Genomic DNA, 14,860 nt, shown 5'->3' with positions numbered 1-14,860 from the left:
AAACTATTATGCTTGCATTGGCTTCTTGCAGTACTGTTTCCAAACATGCATCTTTTTCACAACAAATTAAATAGTTGTAAAATGTTCTCCTGGAACTTACTTGGAAGCGCACCTCTTAACATACCAAAGTATTTTTTTTTCAGAAATACTTGTTTATATTCTCTTAAGCTTCATTTGAACTTGCTGAAAATGCCTTCTATCATTTGAAAAGGGAGAGGAAAGAAACTCTGTTGATTTAGGAGTACTAGCTGTGAAATTTTTTAGAACTGTTGATGTTACTTGAATTGGGTGGATGGCCTAACTAGGCACTTTGATGCGCCCATATTGTGGTCATGCCTTATCTTGACACCTTAAAGTTCAATTCCTTAGGCCATTATCCATCCCATGGAGCTATCGTCCGACTAGTCACCAGAACCTGCCTTGCTCAAATTCTGAAGGCCTTCTAAGCTCATGCGCTTCTTGTGGTAACCTTATATTTCAATGTGAACTAAGCATAGTCGTCAGGTTTGTGGACTATGTCATGGGTATAGTCCAGTTGCTGGTATGCTAGAGGTTGGATCATTTGGACTAAGAAGAACACCTGTGCACTAACAACTCCAAGTCATGGGTCATGGGTCCCGTGCCGTTGCCCCAAGTAGAAAACCTTGTAACAATAGAACTGACACTATCTATCGACATTGCTGCAAATAAAAACATATGCCTGAGATTTTCTAATCTATTGACATTAAATGAATAAAATGAAGCATGACTAACTATTTATACTTGTTAGTAAGCATTAATGGGTCAATTGAATATCTTGGTGTATGCTGATCAGTTAATAGAAATTGTATACCTGGTGATATTCTGATTATCATACCCTCTTATACTAGCATACCCTGTTATCCTCTGATTAGATACAGTTGAACTGTATTGCAACAATATGCTTTCGCCATACTAATTTTTATTGCACCATTATGAATTGCTTTCACAACTCTGATTTTCTTGAAACAGTAGGAATTGACTTCACTTGATTAAAGTAACATTGACTATTGGTTTTTGTATTAGGTTACACCAGATCGTTTACCTTTCCCTAATTATGAATAGTTGAGATACCTTCTCTTGAATGTCTTGTTCTGTTAATATGTTATTGCAAAGTTTGTTTGGTGGAGGTGCATACATGATGTGAATGCGTGCAGCCCTGAAATATCAATTCCTAGATCCGGTTTATGTGCATGTCTGTGGATGATAACTCATGTTATAAATAGAAGGTTTCATGTATCTACATTATGGGACATGTTTAATTATCATGCATGTATGATTTGGTTTCAAGTGCATGTGCATATATGGGATCGAGGTGTATTGGCATGTATAATCATGCATAAATATTCTCATGTACTTATGAAATTTTGGATGAATGCGAGTGCGTTAAGTGAATACATGAAAGCACTTGCACATGGATGTTGAGCACATGCTTTTAGCACTATTGGCTTAGTGTTATGAATAAAACACTACGGTTTTATTATGTGATGCATCGATGGCCTTAATGGACCATCATCGGCCTATAGAGCCATGGGTTTGGTTTTCTTTCACATATGTTTTAACTGCATCACTTGAACCACATAAGATGGTATGACACACTACTACACTGTTCTAGTTGTTTATACGGGCTGGAGTCCCGAAAGGGGTCCCTGCAAGGGAGAATGCGGGTTTTCACTTTACTTTTGCATATGGTGTTGCAAACTTAAAGAATTTACTTAAATAAAAATATAATGAATAAGAACAGTGTAATATATGTTCTGGGATATCTCATCTAGAGTATAAGAATCTTAGAGACCCGATCTTGGGGAGACTGTGAGGATACAAAAACTCTGTGTGCTTTAATTTTGTCGCATGAACCCGATATTGAGGTTTCTTCTCCTGGCCACGGTTTTAGGGAGAGTCTGTCACTTTACTCGGGAGTGGTGTGTTTGACACAACTCTTGTTTATGGTACCAAGAAAGTGGCACATGTGGGCATGAAGTGTCCCTTGTGTCCCCGACATTAGATGTGGAGGTCTAATGTTCCGAAGGTGATTCGGTCGAGGGCTAAGTTGAAACCCAGTGATAAAATACAAATTGTGTGTTAAGCTATCTTGGGAACCTACTTGACCTCGAAAATTGTATCCGTTTGGTGTATCCGCGGGCAACGATAATTAAAAAGAGGAACTTAAAGCTGCGTGCATTTAATAGGGCATGCATATGGAAAGATGAAACTTAAATAAAAGATAACAGAAGAAATCATACATTTTCCTGTTATACATTAGATCATGCATGTATGAATCATTCTCTATATCATGACATGATTTGGTGGTAGCATATGATTTACTTCTTGAAATCATGTTGCAAGGTTTGGTTATTTAGTTCTTGATATATGGTACTGCTTTATTGTTCTTGACTGGTGAGCATATGTAATTGTTGGTAGGTAAAAATATTTGAATGCTGCAAATTTTATATCTGCACTCACTCAAATAATTGCATGAAATCTTATCCATGTTCTTTGTCTCACCTGGTTTCTTTAGAAGTAGTTGTGCTCAGAATTTCGGTTCTGACACCCTACTTTGTTGGTTTTTCACAGGATATGGTGAACAGTGAGGTTGGACTGGCTACTAGGAATGGATGAGAGTCATACTTGAGATTGTCAGCTTCAGCAGATGACAGAGTGGCTATTTCTTCAATCTTTTTTGCTTTTTCAGTTGTTACTTTACTTTTAGTTGAATAAAACATTGTCTCTGAAATTTACTTTTACTCATAAATAAAGAAATTGTTTTGGTTCTTATGGATGATGGTTGCAAGTTCGTTTGTGGTGTTTGGGCTATCTAGTTGGAATTGGAACTGTGAGGACCCCAGGTCTCTGGAAAGTTTTTTGCAACTATTATAAAAAGAAAAAAAAATATTATTCCGCAATTTTAAAGGGTATGGATTGAGGTCGTTACACGATTTGTATGATATGCCCAAGAAAACAAATGTATTGCTGAGAATTTTTTACGAGGTTGTGGAAGAGGTTTAGCTTTAAAATATTGTATAGTTCATTACTGATAATGCTGCAAATTATAGGACCACAGATAAAGAATTGGCAAAAAAATTTGGGTCATTCTTTTGGACCTCGTGTGTTACCCATTGCGTAGACCTCATGCTTGAGAACATCGACAGCGTGGATGAGGTACATCAGACAGTTGAATAATACCAAAAAATTACTAAATTTATTTACAATCATGCATAGGTTTTGAGCCTAATGAGAAACTACACTGGTGGTGCTGAGTTGATTCGTAGTGCAGTTACTAGATTTGTTACAATTTTTTTATGGTACAAAGTCTAGTAAAGAATAGAGTTGCACTAAAAAAATGTTTTTATCAGATGAGTGGAATGCATATCCCCATGCACAAAAAATAAAGCCTAGAGAAATTGTAGATATTGTATTCAGAAGTGAACTCTGAGATTCATGCATCAAGTTGTTGAGAAAAATTATACCTTTGGTGAAGGTGCTTCGATTGGTTAACAATAAAGACAGACCAACTATGGGTTATCTCTATGAGGCCAAGAATAAAGGCAAAAGAGGCCATTAGAGATAATTTGAAGGAGAAGAAAAAATTGTACATACCTATATGGAACATCATTGATCATAGGTGGACTGGGCAACTTCATCAACCTCTTCATGCTGCAGCATATTATTTAAATCTTGTATTTAGATACTCCCTTATATTTAAAATGGACAAGGAAGTCAACAAAGGACTTTTGGATTGTATCGAAAGGTTGAACCCCGATTATAACATTCAAGATCAAATTCATAAGGAAATGAAAACTTATGATAATACATTGTATGATATGGGAAGACCTGCAGCAGTACAAAACCAATGTCACGATGCGTCCAGGTAATTTGTTGTCTATTTCAATTTTAATTTCAAATTATTATTTAGTTATAATGTTTTGTATGATTGTATTTGTTATTGTCTTATTATTTCTCATTTTTTTGTTTTTTTTTTCAGACAAGTGGTGGGCCAGATTTAGAAGTGATGTTCCAATTTTGAGAGCTTTTGCCATTCGTATTCTTAGCCAAACATGTAGTGCAAGTGGATACGAGAGAAACTGGAGTGTCTTTGAGCAAATCCATACCAAAAAAAGAAATAGATTGGAGCAATAACCTCGTCTACGTTCGCTACAACTTGCGACTGAGGCAGAGGTATATAAATTTATAAAGTTTATTTGTCATTTTCATTCAAAACCCAATTAATTTTAATTTTTTCATGTTATCTTTTTAGGCAAATTGAAAAGTTATCAGCAAAGAAGCACAAAGAACAATTTGATCCCATAAATTTGAAACATTTTGATGAATTTGATGCATGGGTTGAAGAAGAAGCAGAGGCTCTTTTGAATGAAGAGGACATTCGGTGGATTAATATGGAAGGAGCACAAGAGATAGATGATGAAGACCCCATGTATCTTGGAGACGATGTGGATGTCAGAGGAGGAAGAGAAGATATTGATGATGAAGATGATTAGGATTATTGATGTATCATGTTTTATTTAAAAAAATTGTTCTTGTGAGATGTTTTTGTTTATGTAATATGAAAGTATGAGTCTTGTGGTATGTTCTTAATTGCAAGATATTTAATATTAGTTGATGTTTGATGATGTCTTATGCAGCTCATAGAGACATAAATGCTTCATATGTGATTTTATGGTTGTATTTTATGCAACTTATCATTATTTCATGTGATATGATTTTTTAGAATTTTTACTAAATTTTTCTAATTTTTCTTGATTTTTTTTTTGGATTTTTTGAATTTTTTATTAAAAATTTAAGATACACTTACGATACGGTGTTACTATTGGGCCAACCGATACAGGTAACGATATGCTACTTACAACCTTGCTTTCAACCTTTCATAGAAAAAAATCACAGCACATGCATATATAAATAACATATTACATAATCAGTAATACTAAGTATGCTTTTAATACTAAATATGATTTTAGGCTTCTATAGAAAATTCACATAAACTCACAAATATACACATAAAAATTACACATATAACTCATTTTCAGCCTTAAACAGAATAATTCATTTGAGACAAAGTAACACACATAAAAAATATTAATTAAAATTTATTGTGCATGCTTTCAATGTTTCACAAAAAAATCCCAAAAAGCAAACACATACACAAACATATATATATAAGGCAATCATTATATATAATTAACTAAGCATGTTTTCATTATTTCACAGAAAAAATCACAAAAATATAAGCACATGTATATAATTATATATATAATTATATATATAATAAATAATAAAATACATGTAATACTAATAAAAAATAACTAAACTGACTTAGTTCCTAGGTGATGGCAGCTTAGTCACCAACTAGATGCCCTAGCCGACAAAATTGGTACCTTTTAAGGTACCCACGTAGGAATTGCAAAGCCTAAGCATTTTGCTTACGCCTAGGCCGACTAGATGAACCAGTTGACGCCTAGACAGTGCTTTTGACTACATAGTTTCTGAGACCCTTGAGATATGCAAAAAAGTAACAAAATTTATCTATAATCATTCAAGGATACTAAACTTGATTAGGAGGTTTACCAAGGTGACCGAGTTGATACACCTTGCATTGACAAGGTTTACTACGAATGTTTGTCTGTACAGAGCCATGTTATTCATGAAAATGAATTGAAGCATATTCAGATGCTATAAAGATTGCAAAGAAATATATTGGGTTTGAGAGAGCGGGAATAGTCTTCTCCATGAACTTTTGGAAGGGTGGAGTATGTTTATGAGGATGACAGTGCCACTTGAGTGTTAAGGAGAGTAGACAATAATGAGACACCAGTTATACCCTACTTGTATGATGATATGGACAGGGCAAAAGAACATATTAGAGATAATTTCAAGGGCAAAAAAATTATTATACGTCAATTTGGAAGGTGACTGATAGGAGATGGACTGGCAAGCGCCATCAAGACATTCATGTTGCTGCATATTACTTGAATCATGCCATCACATTCTCTCCCATAATTCATATATGATAGAGAAGTGATGAAGGGCATCCTGAATTCCATTGAGAAACTAAATGTAGATCATAGTGTGCAAATAGAAATTTATTTGGAGATAACTAAGTATGAAACAAGACGATGGGGACTTTGGAAGAAGGAACATTGTGTAGCTCATTGTGGATAGATATACATTTGAAATTCAATATTATTATATTTAATTATGCATTATTATGTTGAAAGTATTTTCTCTTATGATATGTTACTTTTATTGGTTCAGAACAATGGCCGAATAGGTTTGGTCCAGATGCTCCTACGTTATCTAGGTTTGCACAACGTATATTGTGTCAGGGATGCAGCCGCGAGTGGATGCAAGAGAAATTGGAGTTGTTTTGAATACACCTACACAAAGGAAAGGAATAGATTGAAAAAAAGGTAACATTAAGATATATGTTAGTGAATTTAATTTATACAAACTATATTATGATTAATATCTGAATGTTGCAGACAAATACAAAGAGAATCAAGAAGACGACATAGGAGCAGCTATAACCCCGTCAATAGTGACAACCTTGACATATGGGATGAGTGGGCAGAAGAAAAATTGGGTGTCATGAATGATGATGAGGATTGGAGGCAGCTAGAGACTGCAATGGAGGCTCAGGTGGATAATGAAAGTAATGATTATGCTGGCTTATAGCTGAATGATGAGGAAGGAGAAGACGTCAGAAGAAGATCCATCATTTGAATATTGTTTTCGTCATGATTGACGAGCATAGATATAATAGGATTCTTTGTTCTTTTGTTTCGCTATGTAATATATGACTTTGATATCAAATAAGCATGCTTGTAAGTTGTGACTTTGTTAAATGTTTGTTAGCAGTGTTATCAGTTGCATTTCGAATGTTTTGCTAGTTCATGTTTATGTTTAATTACTTATAATGCTTGTATTCATGTTTATTCTATTGCATTCTATGACTTTTTTTATTTATTTTTTGGATAAATTTTTTATTTGTATTTTTTGTGATTTTTAAATTGTTTTTTTTTTATATCTTACAATATGGTACAATACACCCATATCTCGGGCCCATCTGATACAGGTTCCAAATGATAATTACAATATTGATGAAAAATCCAAATCCAATTCTCTAATATGACATGTTTACTAATGAAAGAAAATCACTTTTGTGTTTGAGCAATCATTATTGACAAAAATGTGCCACTTCTGTTAAGACATTTGAAAATGTCATCTTGTGCATTTCAACTAATCAATTGTAATTATTTAATACGAGTCAATTAACAGTTTCTCAATTAGACATGATTTACCAAAATGCACCAATGAACTTTGCAACTATGTACCTAGATGTTTTAAACTTTTGAGGGGGCCTGGACATATAACTTTATTAAAGCTAGGCCCCATATAAAGCTTACTTTAAAAAAAAAAAATACTTTTGGGTGGGGTGGTGGTCAGGGCCCTTGGCCGCGCCACCTTGGTTCCCACCCCTGCATAGGTTCCAGTTGCAACAACTCAATCTGTCTACATAGATGTGTTTAACAAGATTTATTTGTTGTAAATTAAACCTGGTGTTGTGTTTTTCTGATGCAAGTATAAGATTTTTTAGTGATGAAGTTTTGGCACATTGTGGGTTGTTGATTTTTAAAGCTCTTGAAAAACGTGCTTACATGACACAATCACATGATTCAAAAAACATTTCCTACCAAAAAAACCATGTAGATCGCATCTGTAGAGTCTGATTTGCAAAAGGTTCAACAAAATATGAAAAGGAGATGATTTTTACTCAATAGTTATGTACCTTAGTAGCAAATATTTACCCTATATATAGGGTTTATACTTGGTACTAATAACTACAGAGCTGGAAATCATATGCTCAAGCTGTATCTTCTCAATCTGACCACATGAATGTGTTCAACATGGTTTGTTTGCTAAGGATCAAACATTGGACAGTGTTTTTCCGATGTAAAAATATGAATTTTTGAGTCATGAAATTTTGGTACATTATAGGCCGTTGATTTTTAAAGCCTCTAAAAAAACTGCTTATGTGTAACAGTCACATAGTTCAAAACTCTTTCTACTAAGCAAATGCATCCATCGGGTTCGATCTACAAAAAATAATAATAATAAATATGAAAAGAAGGTGATTTTTACTAAATAGTTCTGTACCTTCATTAGCACCCCATATATATATTATTTATTTATTTATTTTCTTACCTCCAAGCGCAACACAATGAAGCACCATAGTAACTTTTCCCTCCACATATCAGTTGTTCATTTGCATAATCAAAAACCCTCAAATAACCTGTATCAAGGTATTTCTGTCAGCAAGGCTTTCAAGTTTCAAATATTTTAAGAGATAGGCAATCTGAAGCATAAAACTGAGCTGGTGGTTAAATATATGGTTAGCCAAAGTAATACCATCTCTACCAACGGTAGCCAAAAATGATCCACCAGTTGAGAAAGAGATGCTGTTGATAGAACCTTGGCAGATATGCCATCTGGCAATCGGGTTGCTCTGCAAAAAAAAGCTGAATAAGAAGGTACACAGAAGAAGCCTGGAGCAGCTAGCTTTTAAATTGCATAGGATACTTGAAGAAACACTAACACACCAAAATCAATGTAGAGGTTTTAGTATCTTTTGATGTCGATACAAAAGTGAATTAGTTTTTTCCAACACAAGCTGTAAATTTTAGCTGAATGTTGCTCTAAATAAGAACTTGAAATTTTGCATCAAAGGAAGATGTATGATCATGGACTGTTTCTTGCTGTTAAACATCATTTTCTGTTTATTTACAAACAATAAACATAAATGTAAATTTTTTTGGATGGATAATTTCTGAGAACTTAAAAATTAAAAAACAATTAAATTCTAAATATAAGTAGGTAGGTATGTGGGATTCAGGTGGATCCATAGTGGTCGATCCCAGTCAAACAACTGTAGCATCTTCAAACAGTAGATAGTAGATACCATAAATTCTCTTCACATGTATGTGATTTTTTTTTGGTTTTCTCATAAACCACCAGACTTAATTCATTACAAAAATGAAAAATAAGACAATAACCTACCAAACTTTGATATTTGGTCGCAACATAAAAATCTTCCTCATGTTCACCTAGCCTTTGGTTCATCTAGCTTGGTGTTGCTGCTGGTTTGCATTCTTTCATACCTAACTCTGCTAACAAATCCATTTTATACTTGATCACAATCAAGTAATTTATTTTCCAGTCAACTTCAATGCCTAGAAAAAAAATTAATTTCCCAAGGTCTTTCATCTAAATATATTATTTTGACAATTCCTTGCCTACAGAAATGCTTATGGCAATATGATCTTTGACCTCCCTATGTGTTATAATGTCATTAACATAAATAAACAACAAGAATCAATACATATTTGTCATTGAATGTGAATAGCAAACAACCTAGTACACACATCTAGAAGCCATGCTTTTGAATTTCCTGTGAAGAACATTCAAACACCAAGATCGTGATAATTGTGCCAATCCATATATGGCCTATGTCACATGGGTGCGGGTGCGACACGGGTACGGTGCAATTCCAAAAAATTTGGACACGGGGACTAGGCTATATATATATTAAAAAATATATATTAAAAAATATATATTTTTTAAATATATATAATTATATATATAACAATAAATTAACACATAAAGATTGTAAAATTTAAAGCAAAAATAAAAAAGCAATTCTTAACAACACAAACTTACCAAAATATAACACATAAAGATGCTTGTGAGTGTGATAAACAACAATACTTATCATAAATCTGCCTCATCGTCTGAATTAGAGAGAAGAACAGGATCGAGGTAGTCCATGTTGAGAGTATGCAAATTATGTTCTCCCTCCAAGTCAAAATCTTCTGGATTTACATCCCAATTCTTGGATGGTCCACAACTGCATCAAAAAATGACTATATTAGTATCTAACTTAAAACTTTGAATACAAATATTTAAACACAAACTTTGAATACAAAGAAAAAAAAGTACTTATACTCTTCTTTGGTGCGGCGAGAAATTAATCGTAGATTTGAGTGAACATAAACCAAATCCTCTGCCCTTTTACTAGTGAGTTTGTTTCTTTTATTGTTGTGAATTTGAATATATGTACTCCAATTTCTTTCACAACAAGATGATGTAGCAAGTTGGAATAACAACTTCATTGCAAGACGTTGCAGATTTGGTGTCTCTGATCCATATATTGCTCACCAATTAAGGGAATCTTCCTCGTCCCTTGCCACGAGTGTTGCTAAAGAATCAAATCTCCTAGTAGAAAACTTGTCAAACTCACTATTTACAACCTTAAACATGTGAGAATCATTAAAAAGTCTTCCCAAACATATCATTCTATTTCTTGATATCTCAGGATCTTCATTTGGAGAAACACGACCAACACATGTTGTCAACCATTTTTTTGCATAATATTTTGGATTAAGAGAGTGTGTCATGCAATGCAAAGGTGTATTGCTTTTATCTCATCTTCTCACTAAAACTGAATGTACATGATTGTAAAATTCTGAATCATCAAGTGTAATATCTTTCTTCTCATGTTTAAAAATGATACTTTGAACTTTTTCAATCATATTGTCCCACATTTCATAAATTCTATGAAGCATGGGTACATCTCTGTCAATTTCTCTCAACATTTCTCAAATAGGCTCTGTAAATTCAACAAAATATGTAATTTTATCCAACCAAAAATCATCACAGATGCATTTTTTGATAGCTTGAGCCTTGACATCATCTTCAGTACGATAAAAATCCCAATCTTGATCAGCCACCATCATCATCAATGCATTCTTGAGTTGCTTAATTCTTTTCATCATAACAATGAGAGAAGCAAAACGAGTTTCAGCAACTTTCAGTAACTTGAGATCAGAATGCCTATTAAATATAGAAAGAGCATGATGATGATTTACAACAAAATTTCTAATATTTCGAACATCATGCTCTATTTTATCAATCCATAAACACATTTCATGTGCATGTGTATCATCTTTTGATGGATTGCATATACTCTTAAGTGCCAAATTTAAACTATGTGCTGCACAAGGAGTCCAAAAAAAATGTGAATATGTATCTTCACTTGCCAAATTCATTCCTGCACGACTGCAAACTAGAGCATCGTCAGCAATGATTTGCACCACACTTTCTTCACCTACTTCTTTTATCGCTTTGACAAATAATCTCTTTAAATATTCAACATCTTTATACTCTCCAGATGCATCAACAGTCTTCAAAAAGATTGGCCCATTAAGTGAGTAAGCAATGAAGTTTATCAGTGGTCACCTTTGTATATCAGTCCACCCATAAAAAACAATCGACACTCCATGTCGTTTCCATGCAAATTTTGGATCTATAATAAGTCTTCAATTCTATTTTTTTCCTCTCCAAGAATGTCTGTTCTTAGTTTTTCTGAACTAGGAAGCACATAACCACTCAAATTACAATTAGCCAAAGATGTAATTATATCTTTCCAGTATGGACTTCTAGCTACATTAAAAGGAATTGAGCTTGAGTAAAAGAATCGACCAATCTTTTTATCAATTTCTGCTCTTGCCGTGTTTTTGAATGACGCTTGTATTGTTTTATTGCTTTCCATCTTTCTTTTCTTTAAAATCTCTTCTTATATATCACTAGCAATAGGAAAAGACAAATTAATCAAATCGCTTCTCATCTCTGCAATTTTCTTCTTTTCAGCTTCCTATTGTTATTTTTTTAATTGCTTTAACATGTCTTTGTCAACCCCAGAACATGCCCTAATTCCTTGACCACGAATATGCAAAAGATGTGCTTTCACACGCGTATAAGAACCTGTGAAAACAGTCTTACATAGATTACAATGAAACTGTACATTCCCACCACCACCACTACTAGCTTTTACCCCTTTTGTCACAAGCCTCCATAGTTGAGAAACTTCTAATTCAGGGTTAGAACTTGAACCAAATGTATTGACACTACTGTCAGAACTCACCATTATATCTGAAAAGTAAAAACTGAAAAGAAAATAAGTAAATGAAATAAAGTTAATAAACACTTCAAAATAATAGTAATAGGAGCTCCAGGTTCGTTCCCCCTGTGCAAATCAAACCAGGCCCTCCTCTGCAAACCAGGTTCGAGATAGGGCCTACCTCTCATCTAACGCAAAAAGGAGGGGCAAGGCAAGCCCTTACTGAACCTTATCAGTGCCAGGGACTTCGCCCTTGCCAAAAAGCCAAAGGCAACAGGGAAAATGAGGAGGGGCCGAGCCCCTCCTCGTTTCCCCTGTTGTTCGACGGGGCAAGGCTCGGCCTGTCAGCCAAGCCCCCTCCTTCCCCCACTCCTACTTCTTACCCCTGCGATAAAAGGGAAACGAGGAGGGGCTGAGCCCCTCCTCTATGAATCGGAGGCACAAGGAGGGGTCGAGCCCCTCTTCTGCGAGCAGAGGGTGCGAGGGGGAGGGGCCTTCCTGACATAAGCGAAACGAGGAGGGGCCAAGCCCCTCCTTTGTGAATAGGAGGCACAGAGAGGGGTCGAGCCCCTCTTCTGCAAACAGATGGTGCAAGGAGGGAGGCTGCAAGCAGAGGGTGCAGGAGGGTCGACATACCTGTTGAGTGTTGACGGAGGGGGAGACGGTGGCTGCCTTTGCGTACCATCGTCGGAGTCTGGATCGCTGGCGTGGGTGTAGGAGAAAGCTACAGGGGCTGAGGAGGAGAGGCAAAATCGAGAGGGTAAGCCCCTCCCCCTGTCGATAAACCCCTTTTAGGGTTCGGCTGTAAAAAGAAATTTGGATCTGGGTCGGGTCTGAACCCGACCCGACCCGGATCCAAAACGTAATTTAAAAATCGAAATGGACATTTTTGGACTCAGTCAAAGTTGACCGAGTCCAAAATATGGACGGACTCGATCTCGACTCGTTGATCGAGTCCGACTCGGTGTTGACTGAGTCCGAGCCGAATCTGAAGCCGCACCTGTGTCGAGGCGTGTCGACTCGGGTGCGGCACCTCCTTAGCCGAGTCTGTGTGACTTAGTATATGGCTCTTTTTAGTATGTGCTCATTTAGTTTAGGATCTTCCTCATTGTATCCTAGAGGTTGTTCCAAACATGTTGTTTTAAGTTTTCATGTAGGAATTGTAAATTTATGAGGCGTTAATGGAGGAAGAGCGTGTTAATGGAGGAAGAGGGTGTACAGAGAAAAACAAGCCTTAAAATCCCCAACCTTTTCTCTCTAGTGTGGGGGATGCACACTCTTTCCTTTATTAGTAAAGGAAACCCTGTAATGACCCCAATCCATACCCTTTTTAAAATGCGGAATATTTTTTTTTCTAAGAGTTGCGGAAACCTTCCCAGAGATCTGGGGTCCTCACAGTTCCACTTTCCATTGGATAGCCCAACCACCACAAACGAAGTTGCAATCATCATCCATAAGAACCAAACCAATTCCTTTATTTATGAGTAAGAAAATTTCAAAGACAAGGTTTTATTCAACTGAAAATAAAGCGACAACTGGAAATAAGCAAGAAGAATTTAAGAAAGAGCCCCTCTGTCGTCTGTTGAAGCCGTCAGGCTCAAGTATGACTTTCATCCATCCCCAGATGCATGTCCAACTTCACTGTTCACCATTACCTGTGAAAAACCAACAAAGTAGGGTGTCAGAACCGAAATTCTGAGCACAACTACTTCTAAAGAAACCAGGTGAGAGAAAGAACATGGATAAGATTTCATGCAATGATTTGAGTGAGTGCAGATATAAAATTTGCAACATTCAAACATCCATAACTACCAATAATTGCATATACTCACCAGTCAAGAACAGTAAAGCAGTGTCATATATCAAGAATGATTCAAACATGCATGATCTAATGCATAACAGAAAATGCATGATTATGTGCAATGCATGATTTCTTCTGTTATCTTTCATTTAAGTTTCATCTTTCCATATGTATGCCCTATTAAATGCACACATCTTTAAGTTCCTCTTTTTAATTACCGTGACCCACGGATACACCAAACGGGTACAATCCCCGAGGTCAAGTAGGTTCCCAGGGTAGTTTAACAAACAATTTGTATTTTATCACTAGGTTCCAACTTAGCGCTCGACCGATATCAGGAAAAAATATCATTCATCGAAACATTAGACCTCCACATCTAATGTCGGAGACATAAGGGACACCCCACGCCCACAAGTGCCACTTCCTTGGTACCATAACAACAGTTGTGTCAAACACACCACTCCCAGGTAAAGTGGCGGACTCTCCCTAAAACCGTGGCCAGGAGAAAGAACCTCAATATCGGGTTCAGGGGACCAAATTCACGCACACGGAGTTTTTGTATCCTCACAGTCTCCCCCAGACCGGATATCCAAGATTCTCATACTCCAGATGAGATATCCCAGAATGTATATTACACTGTTCTTATTCATTATATTTTTATTTAAAGTTCATTCTTTAAGTTTGCAACACCATAAGCAAAAGTAAAGTGAAAACCCGCATCCTCCCTTACGGGAACCCATTCGGGACTACAGCCCGTATAAACCACTAGAACAGTGTAGTAATGTGCCAAACCATCTTATGTGGTTTAAGTGATGCAGTTAAAAACATAAATAAAAGAAAACCAAACCCACGGCTCTCCAAGCCGATGATGGTCCATTTAGGCCATTGATGCATCACATCACAAAACAAAAGTAGTGTTTTAATTATAACACTAAGCCAAAGTGTCAAAAGCATATGCACTTATGAAATCATAAACCCAAACATATGCATGTCATAATTCATTCATATGCATTTTCAATATGTGTGTGTTACCTACATCACATATGGGTATTCACCAATGCATACCTCTTTTG

At 35.8% G+C, this 14,860-nt stretch overlaps 1 protein-coding gene across 3 annotated transcripts in view; it reads right to left on the bottom strand.

Annotated features, from left to right (window-relative positions):
- Positions 1-14,860, bottom strand: part of LOC149847612 (uncharacterized) — a 192,921-nt gene that overhangs the window by 83,223 nt on the left and 94,838 nt on the right. For all 3 annotated transcript variants that reach the window (XR_016433196.1, XM_090006984.1, XM_090016206.1), the window contains exons 9-10: positions 8,440-8,536; positions 8,236-8,323 (exon numbers count right to left, since the gene is read on the bottom strand). Coding sequence is in view for 2 of the 3 variants with exons in the window: in XM_090006984.1 (XP_089863110.1) it covers positions 8,236-8,323; positions 8,440-8,536 (185 nt within the window). In the remaining variant the exon portion in view is untranslated. The remainder of the gene's footprint in view (positions 1-8,235; positions 8,324-8,439; positions 8,537-14,860) is intronic.

The sequence above is a fragment of the Nuphar pumila genome, chromosome 1 (assembly GCF_984573655.1).
Source record: "Nuphar pumila chromosome 1, dmNupPumi1.hap1.1, whole genome shotgun sequence".
Taxonomy (NCBI): Eukaryota; Viridiplantae; Streptophyta; class Magnoliopsida; order Nymphaeales; family Nymphaeaceae; genus Nuphar; species Nuphar pumila.
Note: the sequence above shows the minus strand (reverse complement) of the source record. Positions and strands in the feature narration are given on the sequence as shown.